At 55.0% G+C, this 17,744-nt stretch overlaps 1 protein-coding gene and 1 non-coding gene across 5 annotated transcripts in view; one reads left to right on the forward strand and one right to left on the reverse strand.

Moving 5' to 3' along the window:
* KCNN1 (potassium calcium-activated channel subfamily N member 1) overlaps window positions 1-16,607 on the forward strand; it is a 33,237-nt gene extending 16,630 nt beyond the window's left edge. For 3 of the 4 annotated variants that reach the window (XM_060296875.2, XM_030880147.2, XM_060296874.1), the window contains 6 exons: window positions 229-647; window positions 3,591-3,732; window positions 7,663-7,773; window positions 8,343-8,470; window positions 13,001-13,070; window positions 16,002-16,607. In XM_060296875.2, the coding sequence (XP_060152858.1) occupies window positions 229-647; window positions 3,591-3,732; window positions 7,663-7,773; window positions 8,343-8,470; window positions 13,001-13,070; window positions 16,002-16,256 (1,125 nt within the window). In that variant the 3' untranslated portion in view covers window positions 16,257-16,607. The remainder of the gene's footprint in view (window positions 1-228; window positions 648-3,590; window positions 3,733-7,662; window positions 7,774-8,342; window positions 8,471-13,000; window positions 13,071-16,001) is intronic. The other variant, XR_004044319.3, reaches the window with a different exon arrangement.
* On the reverse strand, window positions 6,098-6,170 carry TRNAD-GUC (transfer RNA aspartic acid (anticodon GUC)). The gene has a single exon. It is a non-coding gene; the product is annotated as a tRNA-Asp (tRNA).
* Window positions 16,608-17,744: the final 1,137 nt, after the last annotated feature.

The raw sequence follows: 17,744 nt of genomic DNA on the forward strand, positions 1-17,744 counted from the left end.
CTCGCGCCTATATGAGGTGGCCGGGTCATTGGTAACTCTGTGTTTGACTTTTGGGGAAACATCTGTGCCACATTTAGCTTGAATTGTGGCCGACCCTGAGAACTAGGGAGTTTTGCTCTTGAGGCCGTGTTTCTTGTAAAAGCCGACGGGGTTTTCGGCTGGGATCTTGCTCCGGGGCCTGGCCTCGTGTCCGAGGCCCGCCTCATCCCGCCCGCCTGACCTCCGCAGCTGTTCATGGTGGACAACGGGGCAGACGACTGGCGCATCGCCATGACGTGCGAGCGCGTCTTCCTCATCTCCCTGGAGCTGGCCGTGTGCGCCATCCACCCGGTGCCCGGCCACTACCGCTTCACGTGGACAGCGCGGCTAGCCTTCACGTACGCGCCGGCAGCGGCCGAGGCCGACGTGGACGTGCTGCTGTCTGTGCCCATGTTCCTGCGTCTCTACCTGCTGGGCCGCGTCATGTTGCTGCACAGCAGGATCTTCACGGACGCCTCCAGCCGCAGCATCGGCGCCCTCAACAAGATCACCTTCAACACGCGCTTCGTCATGAAGACGCTCATGACCATCTGCCCGGGCACCGTGCTCCTTGTCTTCAGCATCTCCTCCTGGATCATCGCCGCCTGGACCGTGCGGGTCTGTGAGAGGTGCGCCCCTGACCCCTGATCCCACTGACCCTCATGCCCACCCACGACTTTAGTGACCCCAGGGCTCTCCCAGCCGTCACTCTGTCCCCCTGACTTCTGACCCTGGTGAACCCCATGCCTACCCACGACTTCAGACATCCAAGGCCTCCCCCCAGCCATCACTCCATCGCCATGATTCTGACCCTGGTGACCGCCCCCCCACCATACCCAGTTCCTGGCCTCAGTGACAGTCCCTCAAGTGCAGCTCCCTCATCCCTGGGACTCCAGCCCTGTGTCCCCACTCCCCTCCAGCCCCTATCCCACACCCCTCTAGGACCCCATCCCTCTTTCTCCTCCCCCTCCCCCAGGGGCCCCTCCCCTGGCCCAACCTCTGGCCCAGGGTGGCGGAGGCAGCAGGAACAGGGCCCTCCCCTCATCCACCTATCCCCCCCACAATTTAACCTGCTCTCCTTCTCCCCTCTGCCCGCCCCACCGGACTGTAGGGAAAACATGTGAGTCCTACCCTCAGCTGAGCTATGTGTGCAGAGCTGCCAGCTGCCCTGCCCGCCAGGAATTTAAGATCCGCTGCCACCAGGGGAGGGAGTGGGGAGGTGAGGCAAGTGGCTGGGACCTGCCCCGAGCCCACAGGGCCCCGCGGAGAGACTGTCCCAGTGCTGCCAGGCAGGTGGGTCTGGGGCCAAGCCCAGGATAGCGGGAGGCAGGCCACTCTCGGGCTGTGTGCACATGGCATCCCTCGGGTCCTTGTCACCAAGGCGGGGCAGTGGCGGAGAGAAGGGGGGAGAAGAGCTTACGTAGCTCTGGTGCCTTGTCGGGGCAGCTGGCCCCAGGGGTTCAGACAGCTCCTTTGGAGAGTTAAGGGGGTCTGGGGTGAACGAGAAACCCATCCAAGCTTTTAAGACCCCCGTAAGGGGTCTGTTCTGAACGGCCTTGGAAGGTGCGGGGCCATCCACCCGACTTATATATGAGGACACTGAGGCTCTGAGGGGCAAAGGGACATCCCTGAGGGCCTAGTTCCTGATTGTTTCCAGAAACCCCCAGCGGGTCCAGGAGGAGGAGGGGCCCCACTGGACCTCTCAGGGCATGGGGGTGCCTTGTCTGGGAAGGGGTCTCTCCTGCCTTGTGCCTAGCTGGGGCTGGGACCGGGCTTCCTGGGAGGTTCCTGGGCTGGACCTGCCCCCAGATCCCCAGTCCTCACCCCTTCAAGCGCCCCCTCCATGACCCCTGCCTCAGCCTGATGTCGGGCTGACGGGGGTGAGGGCCTAGCTCTTTCTGTCATCAAGGTTTACTGTCTGAGGGTCACACAGGGACTCCTTGGACCCCTAATGTGCCCCCGTGCCAGTTCCTACAGACCTCAGGACTGAGATCTGGGGAGTGGGAGAGGGTGCCTTGCATCGGGCATCCCTGGGGTCCAGGCTGGGTCACTGCAGGGGTGCCTGGTAAGGGTGGGGAATAGGGCAGGGCCCGGGGGGGCAGCCAATCCTAAATTCTGAGCCCTCTGACACCGCTTGACGCCCTCTCGCCTGCCTCGCTCCACCCCTGTGGCTCTGTCCCACCCCACCTCCTGCATGCCCCCCACTCCTTGGTCCTGGGTGGTCCTGTAGCACCCACCATAGCTCCAGCTGGGCCTGGAGCCTCCCCTGATGGCTGATGGGTTCCCCCCTCCTCCTGCCTCCTGGGTGTGGAGCCCTGGTCTCCTGAGAGGTGGAAGCGGGTGCCGCTTGGGGCTCACATACCTCCGTGAAAGATGGGGTGCAGTCCCTGGTCCCCCTTGTCCAGCAAGCAGCCTGGAAGTCCAGGCTGAAGGGGCCTGGAATGGCACCCGACCCTCCAGTGGGGCAGGGACTCTCAAAGCCCAGACCTGCTGGGAAGGCCTCCAACCCTCCCTCCCACCTTTTGGGTTTCCATCTCCTCCTTATCTTGAGCCCCTGACCCCAGCCCCATCTGCCTGGGACAGCCCTACCCGCCAGCTCCCCCTGCCCTGCCCCTGCGGCCTAGGAAGGAGGGGGTCAGCTGGAAAGGGCTTCCTGACCTCCCAGAGCTGAAGGGGCTTTGCAGGTAGGGGGCTGAGCTGGAGCAGAACCTTGAGCCATCCCCAGACCCAGAGAACCAATCCCTTAGTCCCCCAGCCTGGGCTAACCATAGGTAGAAACAGTTCATAGCCTGTGTGGCCAGGGTCCCAGGCCACACAGCCTGGGATTGGGACAAAACCATGTCCTTGCAAAGCCTTGGGGTCTGTCCCCCTGAATAACAAAAGTTGAGTCCCAGGCCTCTCCCCAGTGCCATGCAGGCTGCCCCTTCCCTCCTGACTGCCAGGAGAGCCCCAGGCCCAAGGTTGGGGCAACTGCCCTCCACAGATTGACTTTCCTAATACTCCCAAGCCCCAGGGTGTGGTCCTGTCTCCCCGTAGGGTCCTCCTCCCTCCTTGGGACCTTGCTGGCTGGGGAAGTTCTTCCTAGTGTCTGACCTGAATCCTCGCCTCTACTTCCTGCCGCTTCTGGTGCCCGTGGCCACCCGTGTTCGCCTCTGTCTGTGTGTCTGTCTTTGGGAGGGGGATTGTGTGCACACGCGTGAACACATGTGCATGCCCCCTCATGTGCGCACGCTCATGTGCGTCACCCACATGTGGACCCCTCTCTGCCCAATAACCAGCAGCTTGGGGGTCAGGTGAAAGAAGGTTGGAAGGGATGCTGGGAAGGAGTGGTTGCCCTCTGCCCTGTGGTACCCTCAGGAGGACCACAGGGCTGCCCCTGGCACTAACCATCCCCCCACCCTGCCCTATAGTGGTGCCCTGGACACTTTGAGCCTCCAGAGTGATCAGCTCCCTGCAGTCAAGGCCCCCATGCAGCCAGGTAGACCCAGGGCCCTGCCTTCCTGGGGGTGTGATGAAAGCAGAGGGACCAGTGTGGATTGACTGGGCCCTCCCTGGCTCCCCCCAACCCCCAGGTATCACGACAAGCAGGAAGTGACCAGCAACTTCCTGGGGGCCATGTGGCTCATCTCCATCACCTTCCTCTCCATCGGCTACGGCGACATGGTGCCCCACACTTACTGCGGGAAGGGCGTGTGCCTGCTCACTGGCATCATGGTAAGGGCGAGGGCCCTTGCACACCCCCACTGATGGGGAGCCCACGCCGTCTCAAGGTGGACCTGTTCAGAGATCCTCCCTGTGTCAGCCCACCCCTCTGCCACCCTGCTCCTTCCCTCTGATGGGACACAGAAGACACCCTCAGGCTTCCCGGGGACATCTCCTCTTGGGTTCTTCCAGCCCTAGATATGTAGCTTCCACTGTATTCTCCAGTCCAGATGCTGTGGTCCACTCTGAACCAAGAGTCATTTTTGCCCCTTTATGCTCCGCAGCCTGCTCAATTCACAGCCCTTGGATCCAGGGCAACAGGCTTGATGCTTCTGTGCCTCTGTTTCCGCCACTCCCTCTGCCTGTTGCAAGGACTGAGTCCGTTCATTTATAGGAAATGCCTAGAGTCATGAATGCCTCGGATACCCAGTCAATGCCCTCTGAGCCCTGCCATCACAGCCCAATTCTCCATCATTTCCTGACTACCGGGGTGTCCTGAGCACCCCACTGAGCCCCTGGGTGTAAGGTTTATCTCTTGTGACTCCTGTGGGCCCAGGCAGCACCGCTTCTTCCCTAAAGAATTCTCAAGTCCACCTGCTTGTATGGGCAAACTTTGGCGTCTGGTGCCTTCCCTTTACCCTGATCTGATCATTAGGTTCCCTGCCCATCCCTTCCTTCTGGAACCTTCTTTCTCTCCAAGTTTCTTGCATCTCCACAAGTGCTTTTCCGTGTTTTGAATTATGAACTGTTCGACGTACAGTAGGGAACCCCTCTCTCCCCAGCCCCCAACTAGCATGTTCATCTTGATGCCGAAAACTCAGCCTCTGTGCACTGGTGCTGAATCAAATCCTGGAGTCAGAGTTCGGGGTGAAGTAGGAAAAAGGAGCTGTATTGCTTTGCCAGGCAAAGGGTGACACAGCAGGCTCATGCCCCGAAAAACTGTGTGTCCCAACCTGGGAGGATTTGGTGAGGAGTTTTATGTGATGGTTCATGGACGGAGCTGCTGATAAGGCCCAGAGTGTGTGCAGGGCCTGCATTCCTTTAATCTGACCTGAGGTGATCTCCTGATGAGCTTCTGTGGTTCTTGAGGTTATCAAACTTACGACCTTCTCTCTGGAATGAAGACTGCTTCATCAAATAGTTCATCTTCCATTTGCTGGGGGCCTTAGTTCTGCAGAAGAGCTCAAAGATACTCTTCTGTGCATCCTTTAAGGTGGAGCCAGGACCTGCCCCAAGGCTGCACTATGGTTTCTTGGCTGCCCCTCCCTTGTCTCTGCATCCCTTCCCCTCCCTTCCCTGATTAGCAACTGTTCCAAAGGCTTCTGTTGCCCAGGAGCCCCACAGGGCCCTGCTTGGTTTCAATTTGTGAAAAAAAATAAATGAACACCCACAATCCAAAGGAAGTCAACCAACCCGATTCCCCCCAGGGTCCGCCCCAGGCCACTTCCTTTTCTTCGTAGAGAGATGCTTTTGTTCTTGCAAAAGTACTATGCTGGGCTTCCCTGGTGGCGCAGTGGTTGAGAGTCCCCCTGCCCATGCAGGGGACACAGGTTCGTGCCCCGGTCCGGGAGGATCCCGCATGCCGCGGAGCGGCTGGGCCCATGAGCCATGGCCGCTGAGCCTGCGCGTCCGGAGCCTGTGCTCCGCGACGGGAGAGGCTGCAACAGTGAGAGACCTACGTACCGCAAAAAAAAGAAAAGAAAAGTACTAGGCCGTCCCCACCATGGTTTCCTTTCCTCCTGCAGAGGGAAGCGCTGTCTTTCCATTGGCTCCTCCCAGCCCCCTTCACTGAATGTAGACTGACCCTGTTGTCACCATCTCCCGAGGCCCGTGGCTCTCTCCCCTCTTCACCTCTTGTCCCCTCCTCTTTGGACACAAGCTGGGGGTCCACGTCCTCCTCTGGCCCCCACCGGGGCCTCGCTTCTCCTGGACAAGCTGACCTAGACCCTCTCTCAGTTAAAAGGCATTATGCCTGTTTGCTTACGCTATTTTGTGAGATTGGAAGGGAAAAAAACTAAAGATCGGCCACAATCCACCCCCCTACCCCCATCCCCGGCAGATGAACTTTACAAACGAAAAAAGAAGAGCTCTCAGATAAGATGATGGCTTTAAACCCAGAAAACCCGCAGCGAAACAGAAAAGCCAGGTTCTCTTCTCTGGGATGAGGCTCCTTCCAGAAAATTAGTTCCACGTTTACCCTGTGGCTCATTCCAGACCCGCGCCCCCGGCACGTGCAGGAATGTTTACACCCAGGGATGTTTTTTGCTTTTCTCTGTCACCACACAGCCAGGTGTCACACGAAGCCACACATTGGTCTTTCTTTCTCTCTCTCTCTCTCTCTTTTTTTGGCCACACCGCATGGCTTGTGGCATCTTAGTTCCCTGACCAGGGGTCGAACCCGGGCCCTCGGCAGTGACAGCGCCGAGTCCTAACCACTGGACCACCAGGGAATTCCCCACACATTGGTCTTTTAAGCCACCTTCAAATTCTTCTGTTAGACCTCTCCTCTTCTACCCTTGCCCAAGTGTGTCCCCTCCCAGTCTCTGCCCCACGGACTCACCCCCGTCCAATAGCTTATAAAGCACACATTTGCTCATTCTTGAACTTCAAGGCATCCCAGCATGGCCTCTGAACTCAGTGTCTTTTGCCGGACGTGGCATCCATGCTATTGTGCGGAGTCATTGGCTGGTCCTTTTCCTGGGGGCATAGTGTTCTACATGGAGGTTTCCAGTATGTTTCTTTGCCCCAGTTGACAGGGCTTTTCTTGAACACAGACTCCTGAGTCTTCCCAAGACCTTCGTCCTGGCCAGGAACGCATGATGGGGTCTCCTCAGGGGGCGACTTTGTGCCCACCCTTCCCCATAAATGTTTCCTTCCATTCGGAAGAAAAACTAGCCACTCCCCTGGCCCTCAGAGGCTGAGCCCAGGTCTCTTCCTTCCTTCCATCCTGTATGCAGTAGCTGCAGGAGGAAGCAGCAGGTGGGTGCGGTGCCAAAGACAGCCTCCAGCGCAGGTGGGGAGCCACCTTCTGGCCCCCCTCATTGGCCCCTGCCACCTGCTCCACACCACTCCTGGGGCTGATGACACCTGGATGTCCTGGGCTCCCCGTCTCCTGGTTCTCAGTGGCAGAAGGTCCCCCTTCCCGCCCTCCTTCTGCATCACTTTTCACTGCCCCCCACCCCTACCTCTGAGCCTTGCCCTCCCCCTCGGATCCTCACTCCTGCCCGTCTGTCTCTCAAGTGGGCCCCAAGTGGACAAGCAAGTCCTCTCTGGCCTCTTTCCCTAGCCGGGGGACTGGCTGCCATTCAGAACATACTGGGGAGGGTGGTTGCTAGAGCAGGGTACCCATCACGGGGAAGGTGTCCCCTCCCTTTACTTCCCCGCATCCTGGGTCCAATACTTTGCCTCTTTCCTCCTGCAAATGCCCCACCACAGGCAGCGGGCCTGACCCTTCTTTCTCGCCACCCTTCTGACCCTACCAGCAGAATCCGCCCCCATGACTGGCCAGCAACATGTCAGCCGGGTCTCTGTCCCCATCATCCAGACCCCAAAGCCTGGATGGAAATGCTTCCCAATCCTCCCACCTCCGTGGGCCTCAGCCCCAAATGTACGTGCAGATCCTGCCTGTTTCTTGTGCTTTCTCTTATCTCCGAGCCTCACTTTCCCTCTCTGCCTAATGGGGATAAGAGTGGTCCTACCTCCCGCGGTTGTTGGGGATCAAATGAACTAATTTATGGCACAGGCTCCCTGGACGTTTGATGGATATTAAGCTAGCGGGGTTGGGAGTCAGTGAACTCAGAAGATGGGATTTGCCAACCCTGCAGGTTTGGAGGGCAAATGTGAGGGGGAGGAACCAGGAGGGCTTCCTGGAGGAAGGAGGGTATCCTACTTGCAACCCATACGAGGTGGACCCTGACATGCCCCCTCGCCCTCTTCATGCAGGGGGCTGGCTGCACGGCGCTCGTGGTGGCCGTGGTGGCCCGGAAGCTGGAGCTCACCAAGGCAGAGAAACACGTGCACAACTTCATGATGGACACTCAGCTCACCAAGCGGGTAAGGACGCCAGCCCCATCACAGCCACTTCGCCTTCTGGTCCTCAAGGGCAGACCCTCCTCACCTTACTTCTGCACACGTGCCCACGGGTCATGCCGCGCTGCCTGTGTGTGCCCAGACTGCCCTGGGCTGTACCACCATGTGAACACCCTTAAGCTGTGCACAGGTGTCCACCTTTGTGCCCAGTCACAGCCCAGTCACGGGCCCCTCAGCAAGAGTCAGGGATTCGTGGTGAGGCAACCAGATGCAATTTATAAGCCGGATGAACTCAGCAGGTCAGCTTCTCTGTGCCTCTGTTTCCTCACGTATAAAATGGGAGAGATACCGGCGTGTGTAGATTGACTGAGTTAACATTTGCAAGTTGTATAGAAAGGGTCTGGCCCATGGTGAGTGATGTGTGTTAGGCAGACACACGCGTGCACACACACAGCACAGATGTGGATGTGTAAACATGGTCCTGACCTACAGTCCCAGGACCCCAGAGGGGCATTTCCAGGAGTTTCTGGAGGTTTCCAGAGCCTTCCATAGTTTTGTGCTACTCTAAGGAACTGTTCTTTCTCTGGCCTCAGGTAAAAAACGCCGCTGCTAACGTTCTCAGGGAGACGTGGCTCATCTACAAACACACCAGGCTGGTGAAAAAGCCAGACCACGCCCGGGTTCGGAAACACCAGCGTAAGTTCCTCCAAGCCATCCATCAGTAAGTCCAACACCTTTCCCACTTGCATTTCTGTGTCCACCTGGCACGGAGGCAGCCCTGGCCCCCGGGGAGGAGGCTGCAGACTAGGCCAGACAGCTCGTCATGGCCACATCATGGCCATTCCCATGCCAGGTGGTCAGTTGGTTGGGGCCTGCAGCTTCTGTGCTGGGTGGGATAGTGGGTTGGTCGGAGGGAGGCAGGTGATGGACCCAGCACTTGTCCAGAACAGTCACCTCTGATAAATCATGCAAACCACCCAACATAGTGGCAGGTAGCATATTTTATTCTCTGAAATAGCCAAAATGACTCTCCCCTTGGACACTGAAGCAATTTCCCCTTTTTGCTTTGGCTTCCAGGAAGCTCAGAATTAAATCTGTGGCCTGATTCATGTGATCATGTGGGATAATTAGAGATTACTTAATTTTCTCTGTTGTCCCTTTTTCCTGAGAATTATTTAATCAAGTGGTTCTCATCTTGGCTGCTCATTGGGGTCACGTGGGGGTGCTTTTTAAAATGTCACAGGCTGGGAATTCCCTGGTGGTCCAGTGGTTAGGACTCCACGCTTTCACTGCTGAGGGTGCTGGTTTGATTCCTGGTTGGGGAACTAAGATCTCAGAAGCCGCACAGCGTGGCTGAAAATTTTTAAAAAATAAAATAAAATCCTACAGGCCATACCCAACACCATTTACAGTAGAGTCTGGGATACAGCCTGAGCTCAAGTTTAAGTTCCTCAGGTGAGTCCAGTGTGCAGCCAGAGTTGGCAGACTTTTTCTGTAAAGGGCCAGATATTAATTATTTCAGTCTTTGTGGGCCAAAGTGTCTCTGTCACAACTACTCAACTCTGCTGTTGTAGCAGGAAGACAGCAAGGATGAATGGGTGTAATTATGCTCTGATAAAGCTTTATTTTCCAAAGCAAACAGCTGTCCAGATTTGGCCTATAGACCATAGTATGCCAATCACTGTCCACAAGAAATATGTGAACCACATACATAATTTAAAAGTTGAAATTAATTTTAATATATTTATTCAATCTAATATATCCAAAATGTTATCATTTTAATATGTGATTAATATAAAAATCATTAATTAGATATTTTAGAAAGTTTTTTATACTAAATCTTTGCAGTCCGGTACGTATTTTACACTTACAGCCCGTTTTTATTCAGACCAGCCACATTTCAATGCTCAGTAGCTACATATAGGATGTATGGGACAGTACACAGTCTAGAATTTAAACAGTTTCAAATCTTGTGGGATTGGGCACTCACATATAAATTACAGTTGAGTCACATAGTAGCTGATTTAAAATAGAAAACAACGTGTTTTTAAGCACTTTTCAGAATGGGCCCATGCATTCCCAGCTCTTACATCCTGGAAAACCTCATTCACAATTGGGCTTCCCTAGGAAAATCAGATGGATCCCTGCCCCAAGAACTCTCAGGCCAGACTCAGGGGCTGATGAACCAGAAAGCGAGGCAAACAATGTTAGGGTCTGAACTAGTACAACAGGAAGGCAACCAAGTCACCCATAGGGAACAGAGATGAGAGGCAGCACAGAGAACCCTGGTGTGAGCGGTAGAGCCAGGAAGCTTATTGTGGGGAGACCCCAGGGTGTGGCTGGGACGGTCAGCTCCTGGGGCACAAGAGGGTAATGGAGTGTGACCATAGCGAGATCAGGCCATGGGAGAGGAAGCTCAGTCAGCTTGACTTTAATCTTTTAATCCTATTTCATAATTTTGCCTCTTTTAAAAGAACAGCTTTATTAAGGTATAATCGACATACAGTCAACTGCAGCTATTTAGAGTGCACAGTTTGATCAGTGTTAACATATGTATACATCCATGAAACTAGCCCCACAGTCAAGATAATGAACAGATTCATCACTCTAAAAGTCTCCTTGAGCCCCTAGTATCCTTGTCTTTTAGCTAGAGAGTTTAGTCCATTTACATTTATTGTGTTTACTGTTATGACTGGATTAATTTCTCATGATAACAGTCCCTATTTCATGGGACTGTGGGGAGGTCTAAATGGAGTGATGTGCAGAAGTGCCTGGCATAGTTCCTGGCATAGAACAAGCAGTCAGTAACACATGGTACCCCCAACCTCTGCTTCACCTATCACCTATGAAGCAGGGAGAGGAGTTGGTGCCCCACCTGCTTGACTTCACTGTGCCCAGGTGTTAGTCCTATTTCCTCATAAGACCCCAAGGCCCTCTTTGTTGACCCTTCAACAGTTGTTTACTGACCACTGGGTCCCAATCTAGTCTCTGCCACCTAACTGTGGGGCCTAAGCAAGTGACTACAGTAGTCCAAGCTTCGTTTTCTTATCTGTAAAGTGGAGACAATGGTGACATGCCTCTTCTCCAGGAATGGAGTGTGGATCAAACAATTGGGGTGACCAGATGATTTGTCTGCACCTGCCTGTCACACAGTATTTTCTGAAAATGGGAACTGTTGTTGTTGTTGTTATTACCACCCTCGATATGTTCATTTGGTCATTCCACAAACATTTCCTGCACCAGCTGGTGTGCCAGGCATGGGGGACACAGACATGGCTCTGCTCTGGACCTTGCCCCAAGGGATGTCCCAGAAGGTTCTTTGGGAGAAGTCGGAGGGTAGGAATTGAGGAGAGTTAGGTCTGTGGAGAAGGCACCTGCTCTGTGAGTGACCTTTGTCCATTTGTTCTGGGGAAGGACTATCTCGCTCACCCTTAGGTCCCCCTGAACACTTCCAAAAAAACAGTGGCCTTATGAGAACAGCTGATGAAATCAAGCAAGTTTGAACTAGGGCCTGAAGGGTGGATGGGATTTGGGTAGGAAACCGAGAGGCGGGCAGGCATACCAGGGAGTGTGCACAGTTTGGGCAAAGGCGGGGAGGTGGGAATGAGCACAGTGCCAGGGAGACCAGAGGTACCACCTGCAGGTATGAGGGAGCCACGGCATCTCCTTGAGCTGGAGAGTCCCCGTGATGGGAATGCAGTATGAGCAGCCAGTGAAAAGGAAACAGTGGTCTTGGAGAGGACAAACTGAGGAACACAGCATAGGTTTGGGAAGCGTACACATTTCCTAGGGCTACTTTAACAGAAGTACCACAAACTGGGTGGTTTAAAACAGAATTTATGATCTCACTGCTCTGGAGGCCAGAAGTCCAAAATCAAGGTGTCGGCAGGGCCGTTCTCCCTCTGAAGGCATCAGGGGAAGATCTGTTCCAGGCCTCTCTCCTAGCTTTTGGCAGCCTCAGATGCTCCTTGGCTTATAGAAGCATTGCTCCAGTCCCTCATCTTCATATGATGTTCTCCCTGTATCTTCACATTGTCCTCCCTCTGTATGTGTCTGTCCAAATTTCCCCCTTTTTATAAGGACACCAGTTATCTTAACCTAGTTAAATCTGGAAAGACCCTATTTCCAAAGAAGGTCACGTTCTGAGGTTCTGGGGGTTAGGGCTTCAATATGTCTTCTGGGGGGACACCATTCAACCTGTAACAGGAAGGTTCCAGAGACGCCAGGAATGACTTGCCCAGGGCAGGCATGTCAGTGGCTCCTTAGCAAGTCCCTGCCAACTTCCAGGGCTAGGGGTGTCTGTATCCACCTCCACTTCTCCAGACCGAGGGCTGGGTCCTCTCAGGGGTCCTGGCAACACCCAGCATAGGTGGGCCCCAAGGGGCCTCTCCGAGCATCTATCACATGTGGGTGTGCAAGGGTTGAGTTTGGACTAGTGAGGAGGAAAGGAGAGCCCTACCTGGAAAGGTCTCCCTGGGCTGGTTTAGCTACAGAAGGGGTGGAGAGAAGGGGTGAGGACAACACCCCCCCACCACCAGCCCCATAGGCAGCTGTCCAGGGGGCCAAGGTCTCAGAGGCTGAGTGGCAGACTCAGGTGCAAATCCTGCTAGGATGCCAGTGGGCACCGGCTTTGCCCCTCTGAGCCTTGACTTCCCCTTTGGGAAATGGTACGGGCATAGTTTTCGGGACTAAATGTCCCCTCCAGGGCCAGGAGCTTGGCACAGGCAGGCATACAGTGGGGCTGCAGGGCCGGAGGCAGCTGCATTTGCTGTGAGGCACTGCTGGAGGGAGGGGGCAGAGGGAGGATGCATCCCTGAGGGCTGGTACCACCCCCTCAGAGGCTGGACCTCTCCCTAGAGCAAGAGCAGCAGCCCCTCCGCCGTCCAGGGCCCCTAGCCTGGCCCTGGGGTGGCGCACGTGGGAGGGTTGGGCATGGGCTGCCCAGGTGTGCTGAGATTAAAATTGCCTTGTGGTTTCTCCCTGCTCCGCTGGGTCCTGCCAGAGCTCAGAAGTAAGTCTCTTCCTGGGGGTTAGTGCATGTGGGCACTGTGGGTGGTAGCTGAACCGCCCTCCAGGCCCTGCTGCCCCCTGCATGCCAGGAGGGAATGGGCTGCAAGGGGGCTAACCTCCAACTTGCCCCTCACCCCCCACTGCATATCCCACAAGGTGACTCTGGGTGGGGTGGGTGCATGGAGGAACCCTGACCCCACTGCAGCCTCTGCACAACCCCACCTTCCCACCTGTCCCACAGGCTCCGGAGTGTGAAGATTGAGCAAGGGAAGCTAAATGACCAGACCAACACGCTCGCAGACCTGGCCAAGGTGAGCAGGGCAAGGTGAGGTGGGGCAGCCCCCTGGTCCAGAAGGAGTTGGTTAGGCCCTCAGAGGAGGATGAGGGATGTTCTGTAAAGGACAAGGCCCAGCTCCTGCCAGGGAGGGAGGGACAGGGCTGGTGCCCATAGTATAGACAGGTGACCCAGGCAAGTGATGCAGGGCAGGCAGGGACCAGCCACCAGGGAATAAGAGCCCTGTCTGCAGGGGTCCACTGTGACCAGAGGCTCCAGTTGTTAGAGTGATGCCAGAAATCTACATCTGTGTGTAAAATCTTTACTTTTTAACATTGGCGGCTGTTTTATCAGCCTTTTTTGTTTTTAATTTCTTGGCCACGCCATGCGGCATGTGGGATCTTAGTTCCCTGACCAGGGTTCGAACACACGTCCCCTGCAGTGAAAGTGTGGAGTCTTAACCACTGGACCACCAGGGAAGTCCCAATTTTTGTCAGCCTTTTTTTTTTTTGGCATCTATTTTATATTTTTAATTCATAGCTAATAAAAAGTTTTAATAAGAATATGTAATTAGTGGGCTAAATTGGTGAAGTGGTACTTTCGTATTTAGAAATGTCATCTACATACAAGCTCTAAAATCTAAGAGAAAAACAAATTTCTTTTGCTAGGGTTATAAATTCAAATTATAGCATCAGGAGAAAGCTTATTTGTATAGCAATTAAACATCTTTCAGGAAATTAAAGTTGATTGCAAGAGCTCTGTAAGATCGGTGTGTGTTATAAATGGATCTATTTGTTGGTTCTAATGTCAGGTCCCATCCAATTTCCCGCTTTTTTTTTTTGGCTGTACGCGGGCCTCTCACTGCTGTGGCCTCTCCCGTTGCAGAGCACAGGCTCTGGACGCGCAGACTCAGTGGCCATGGCTCACGGGCCCAGCCGCTCCGCGGCATGTGGGATCCTCCCAGACCGGGGCACGAACTCGTGTACCCTGCATCGGCAGGCGGACTCTCAACCACTGCGCCACCAGGGAAGCCCCAATTTCCCGCTTTTTATTCATCCATTAGAAGATATGTCAACTGACTCAACTTCAGTTGGGCAAGCTCTTAGAATATTTGTCACACTCTTCTGAACTCCCTTTTGCCCTTTCATAAGTAGTTCACGTGTGAACTTTGCAAATTGGCTCCAATGCAATTTAATTAAATACTAACGGGGGACTTCTCTGGAGGTACAGTGGTTAGGACTCTGCAGGGGGCAGGGGTTCAATCCCTGGTTGGGGAACTGAGATCCCTCATGCTGCACAGAGTGGCCAAAAAATAAAAATAATAATAATAATTTAATACTAACCCACGTAAACTTAATTTGAAAGGGAACATTACAGAGGAAAAAACATATTCTAGAACCATGAAGAAATAATTCAATCGGTAGTAGAAAGAACATAATCCTAAGAGCATGTAGAAATCCTTGGCCAACTAATTTGATGTCATATGAGATTACAGCTCCAAATACATATCGAATGCCTTTGAAAAATTCAGGTACTAGATATTATAGTTTGGATTATCCATATCACACTTCCTTCATTAGTACAGATGATTAAAATGTGAATTTATAAAAGTTATTTAAACCTTATAATTACAGCAGTATACTCCTCTCAAAATACATTTAATGAAGGCTTCGAAGTAAGCCTTTCACTGGATTGGATTATAGGGTTTCTAATTTTTTTTTAATTTAACGAGGTTAAAATGTTTTCCAATATTAAATTTTAATGCTTTCCAAGGTTGCTGATTTAATTTGTATCTCTCCAACAAAAACAAAATGTATATTCTAATAAAAGTTTAAACCTCAGAGAGGGCCAAAAAAGAGCCATCCAAGGGCTGGATGCCTCCAGATGTTACTCTCTGGCCCCGGGGGACTGTGTGACCCCTTGAGGCGGGCTGGGGTGAGGGTCTGCAGCCCTACGGGGGTGGGGTGGGGGGAAGCGGGCAGAGGCATTTGTTCATCCTTGGATGGGGTTGGCCTACCAGTAACAGGAAAGGGTGGAAGGCAGGGCTCAGGTAAAGGCTTTCAGACCGGAAGGGAGAGGCTGCAAGTACAGTGCGGAAAGAAGGAGCTGTGGGGTGGATGACCTGTCTCCCTCCCACAGATCGAGAGGTTGGGGTGGGGTAGGGTGTGGCACAGCCCCTTCAGCCCTCGCATCTGAGGCCCAGGACGGGCGGTGAGCTGCGGTCTGTCTGGGCGTCTAGACTGCGCGGAGCTGGGCTGAGACTCGGAACGGTGATCTAGCGCCACCTGGTGGTTAGAGCGGCATTTGCAACTAGGGCTGTTCTGCGTGTCCCGCCTACCCACTGCAACTCCCGGGCCCATCTGGACTGTGGCAGAACCAGCCCCTGCTTGCTGGGTTGTGGGGAGCAGTCAAGGTGGCAGGGATGTCCCACGACCTGCTGTAGTGTAATTGTTGTGGCTGTCGTGTTGCCCGGTCTGTGATAGGGTCAGATTCTTGGGGTGGTCACCTCTCCCCCCCCGCAGACTTCTATCCCCTCCCCAGTCGAATGTGGAAAGCAGGGGATAGTTCACAACCGAGCCTCCTCCCCCTCGACCGTGTCCCCAGCCTAGAGCAACACCAGTCCAGAATCACCCAAGACCACCCTCTGGCTTTACAGACCATGCAGCTAGTTCATCCCCTCATGGCAACTCTGGTCACATCCGCTGGGCCCCAAGACCTCCCTTGACCTTCCCCTGGTCTGCTGGCTCCGAGCCTGGCACTCAAGACCTGTGTCTCCGCTCCCCTCGCCTATCCTCCCACCGCTCCCTGGGGCCCAGCAAGATGCCTTTGGCTGGTTTGGGGGTGTGCTCACAGTTGCTCCTCACTTGGGCCGCCACCCAACCGGGGCTGGTCTGCCATCTCTCTGCAACCACCCCTCCCTCTCTCTCACCTGGCCTCTCCTCTCTCCCACCCTCCCTGTCTCTGACAGACCCAGAATGTCATGTACAACCTCATGTCCGAGCTGCACGCCCAGCACGAGGAGCTTGAGGCCCGCCTGGCTGCCCTTGAAAGCCGCCTGGATGCATTGGGCGTCTCCCTGCAGGCCCTGCCGGGCCTCATCGCCCAAGCCATACGCCCGCCTCCACCACCCCTGCCTCCCCGGCCTGGCTCCGGCCCACTGGACCCGGTGGCTCGGAGTCCCCCACACCGGCGGCCACCCACGGCCCCTTCAGACTGCGGGTGACGGCTCTGCCTGCCACCAGACTCCTCAATCTTGGCCATCGTGTGGCCGCCACCTCCACGCCAGCCAAGAAGCCCTGTACAGTGGCGCCTCTTGGAGTTCAAGGAGCTGAAACCGAGTTGGGCTGATTGGACTGGGGCCCGCCAGACTGTCCGGGCAGAGGGCAGGGCGATACGGCAGGAAAGGGCAGGGGCGGGCCACCACTGGCTTCCTCCCTGATTGGAGCTGGGAGAGCCTGGAGCTTCCTCTGGTCCTCTGCCACCCCCAACCCCCGGCTCTCCCCAGGCTCCCGGTGGGTGCGGAGCAGCCAGGAGAGGGGTCCTTGCCAGTTCCAAATAAAGCAGGACCCACCCACTTGCTGCCTGTTGTGCGTGGCTGGGGGACACTCATAATCACAACATGGGGAGTAGATACCCGGCCCTGGGGTTCCAGACCAGATGTGGGGGTCAAGGTGAGCCCATCCCCATCCCCATCCTAGGCAGGTTGTCTCCCGGGCCTGAACTCAATCAGAGACACCTCCCTGAGGACATCTGCTCCGGTCCCACCTGACACTGATTGAGGGGCCCTGCAGAGAGCATGGCCCAGCCCTGGCCTACAGGAGGCAGCAGAGAGTCAGGACTTCCTTCCAGCTGGTTTTGCTGGAGCACCCACTAGGGGCCAGCGGCGCTGTGGGTCATGGTCCAGTGGGGGAAGTGACATGGGTGAGGAGGGCCATTCAGTCTTCGGCAGACATGGATTGAGCACCTGCTGTATACAGGCAATGTAATGTAAATTATCACACTGACTCTTCACCAGAACCTGAGCAGGGTAGGATGGGGAGACTCAGAGGAGTCAAGCCACCTGCCTGGGGCTACAGAGTGAGGAGGGAGGGGTGAGCCAGGATTTAAACTCAGGGGTCCATAGGCCAAAGGGAAGAATGGACTTGGTGGAGGGCACTCCATGGGGAGGGGAGTGGTGTGATCCTGGCGTTTGAGGGGCCCCTCTGGGGCAGGATGGAGGGGAAGGTTCTAGACATAAGTAGAGTCAAAGGGTCCCTCCAGGCCTTGGGCTCGGAGTGCTGGAGTCAGGTGGGGGAGGCAGGCAGATGCTGGGCCCTGGGTGGAGAGGGAGGCTAATCTGGGTCCAGCTGAGAGCCCAGGCTCTGGCAGCCTCCGATAAGGCCATGGGCCACCTGGCTGGAAGTGATAGGTGGGGCACAAGAGCAAGAAGGGTCTGGGGAGGTGTCAGTGGGCTGTGGTCAGATGTGAGTTCGAGTCCTGACTCTGACACCGGTGGATGCCTCTAGGCGGTGGCTGCCCCTCTGGGGGCCTCAGTTTCCTCTTCTGTAAGATTGGATGCCGAAAATAGGGCACAGTGTTCACCCTTGGGAGCACCCAGTCTGACGGAGGAGGCATAGTAAACACACAGCGGTCACAAACACAGCGACCAGAGCCGTAAAGAAATAAGTCCAGAGAATGACTCCGGTGACATTTGGGCGTGGGTGGGTGGAGA

Source organism: Globicephala melas, chromosome 3 (assembly GCF_963455315.2).
Source record: "Globicephala melas chromosome 3, mGloMel1.2, whole genome shotgun sequence".
NCBI lineage: Eukaryota > Metazoa > Chordata > Mammalia > Artiodactyla > Delphinidae > Globicephala > Globicephala melas.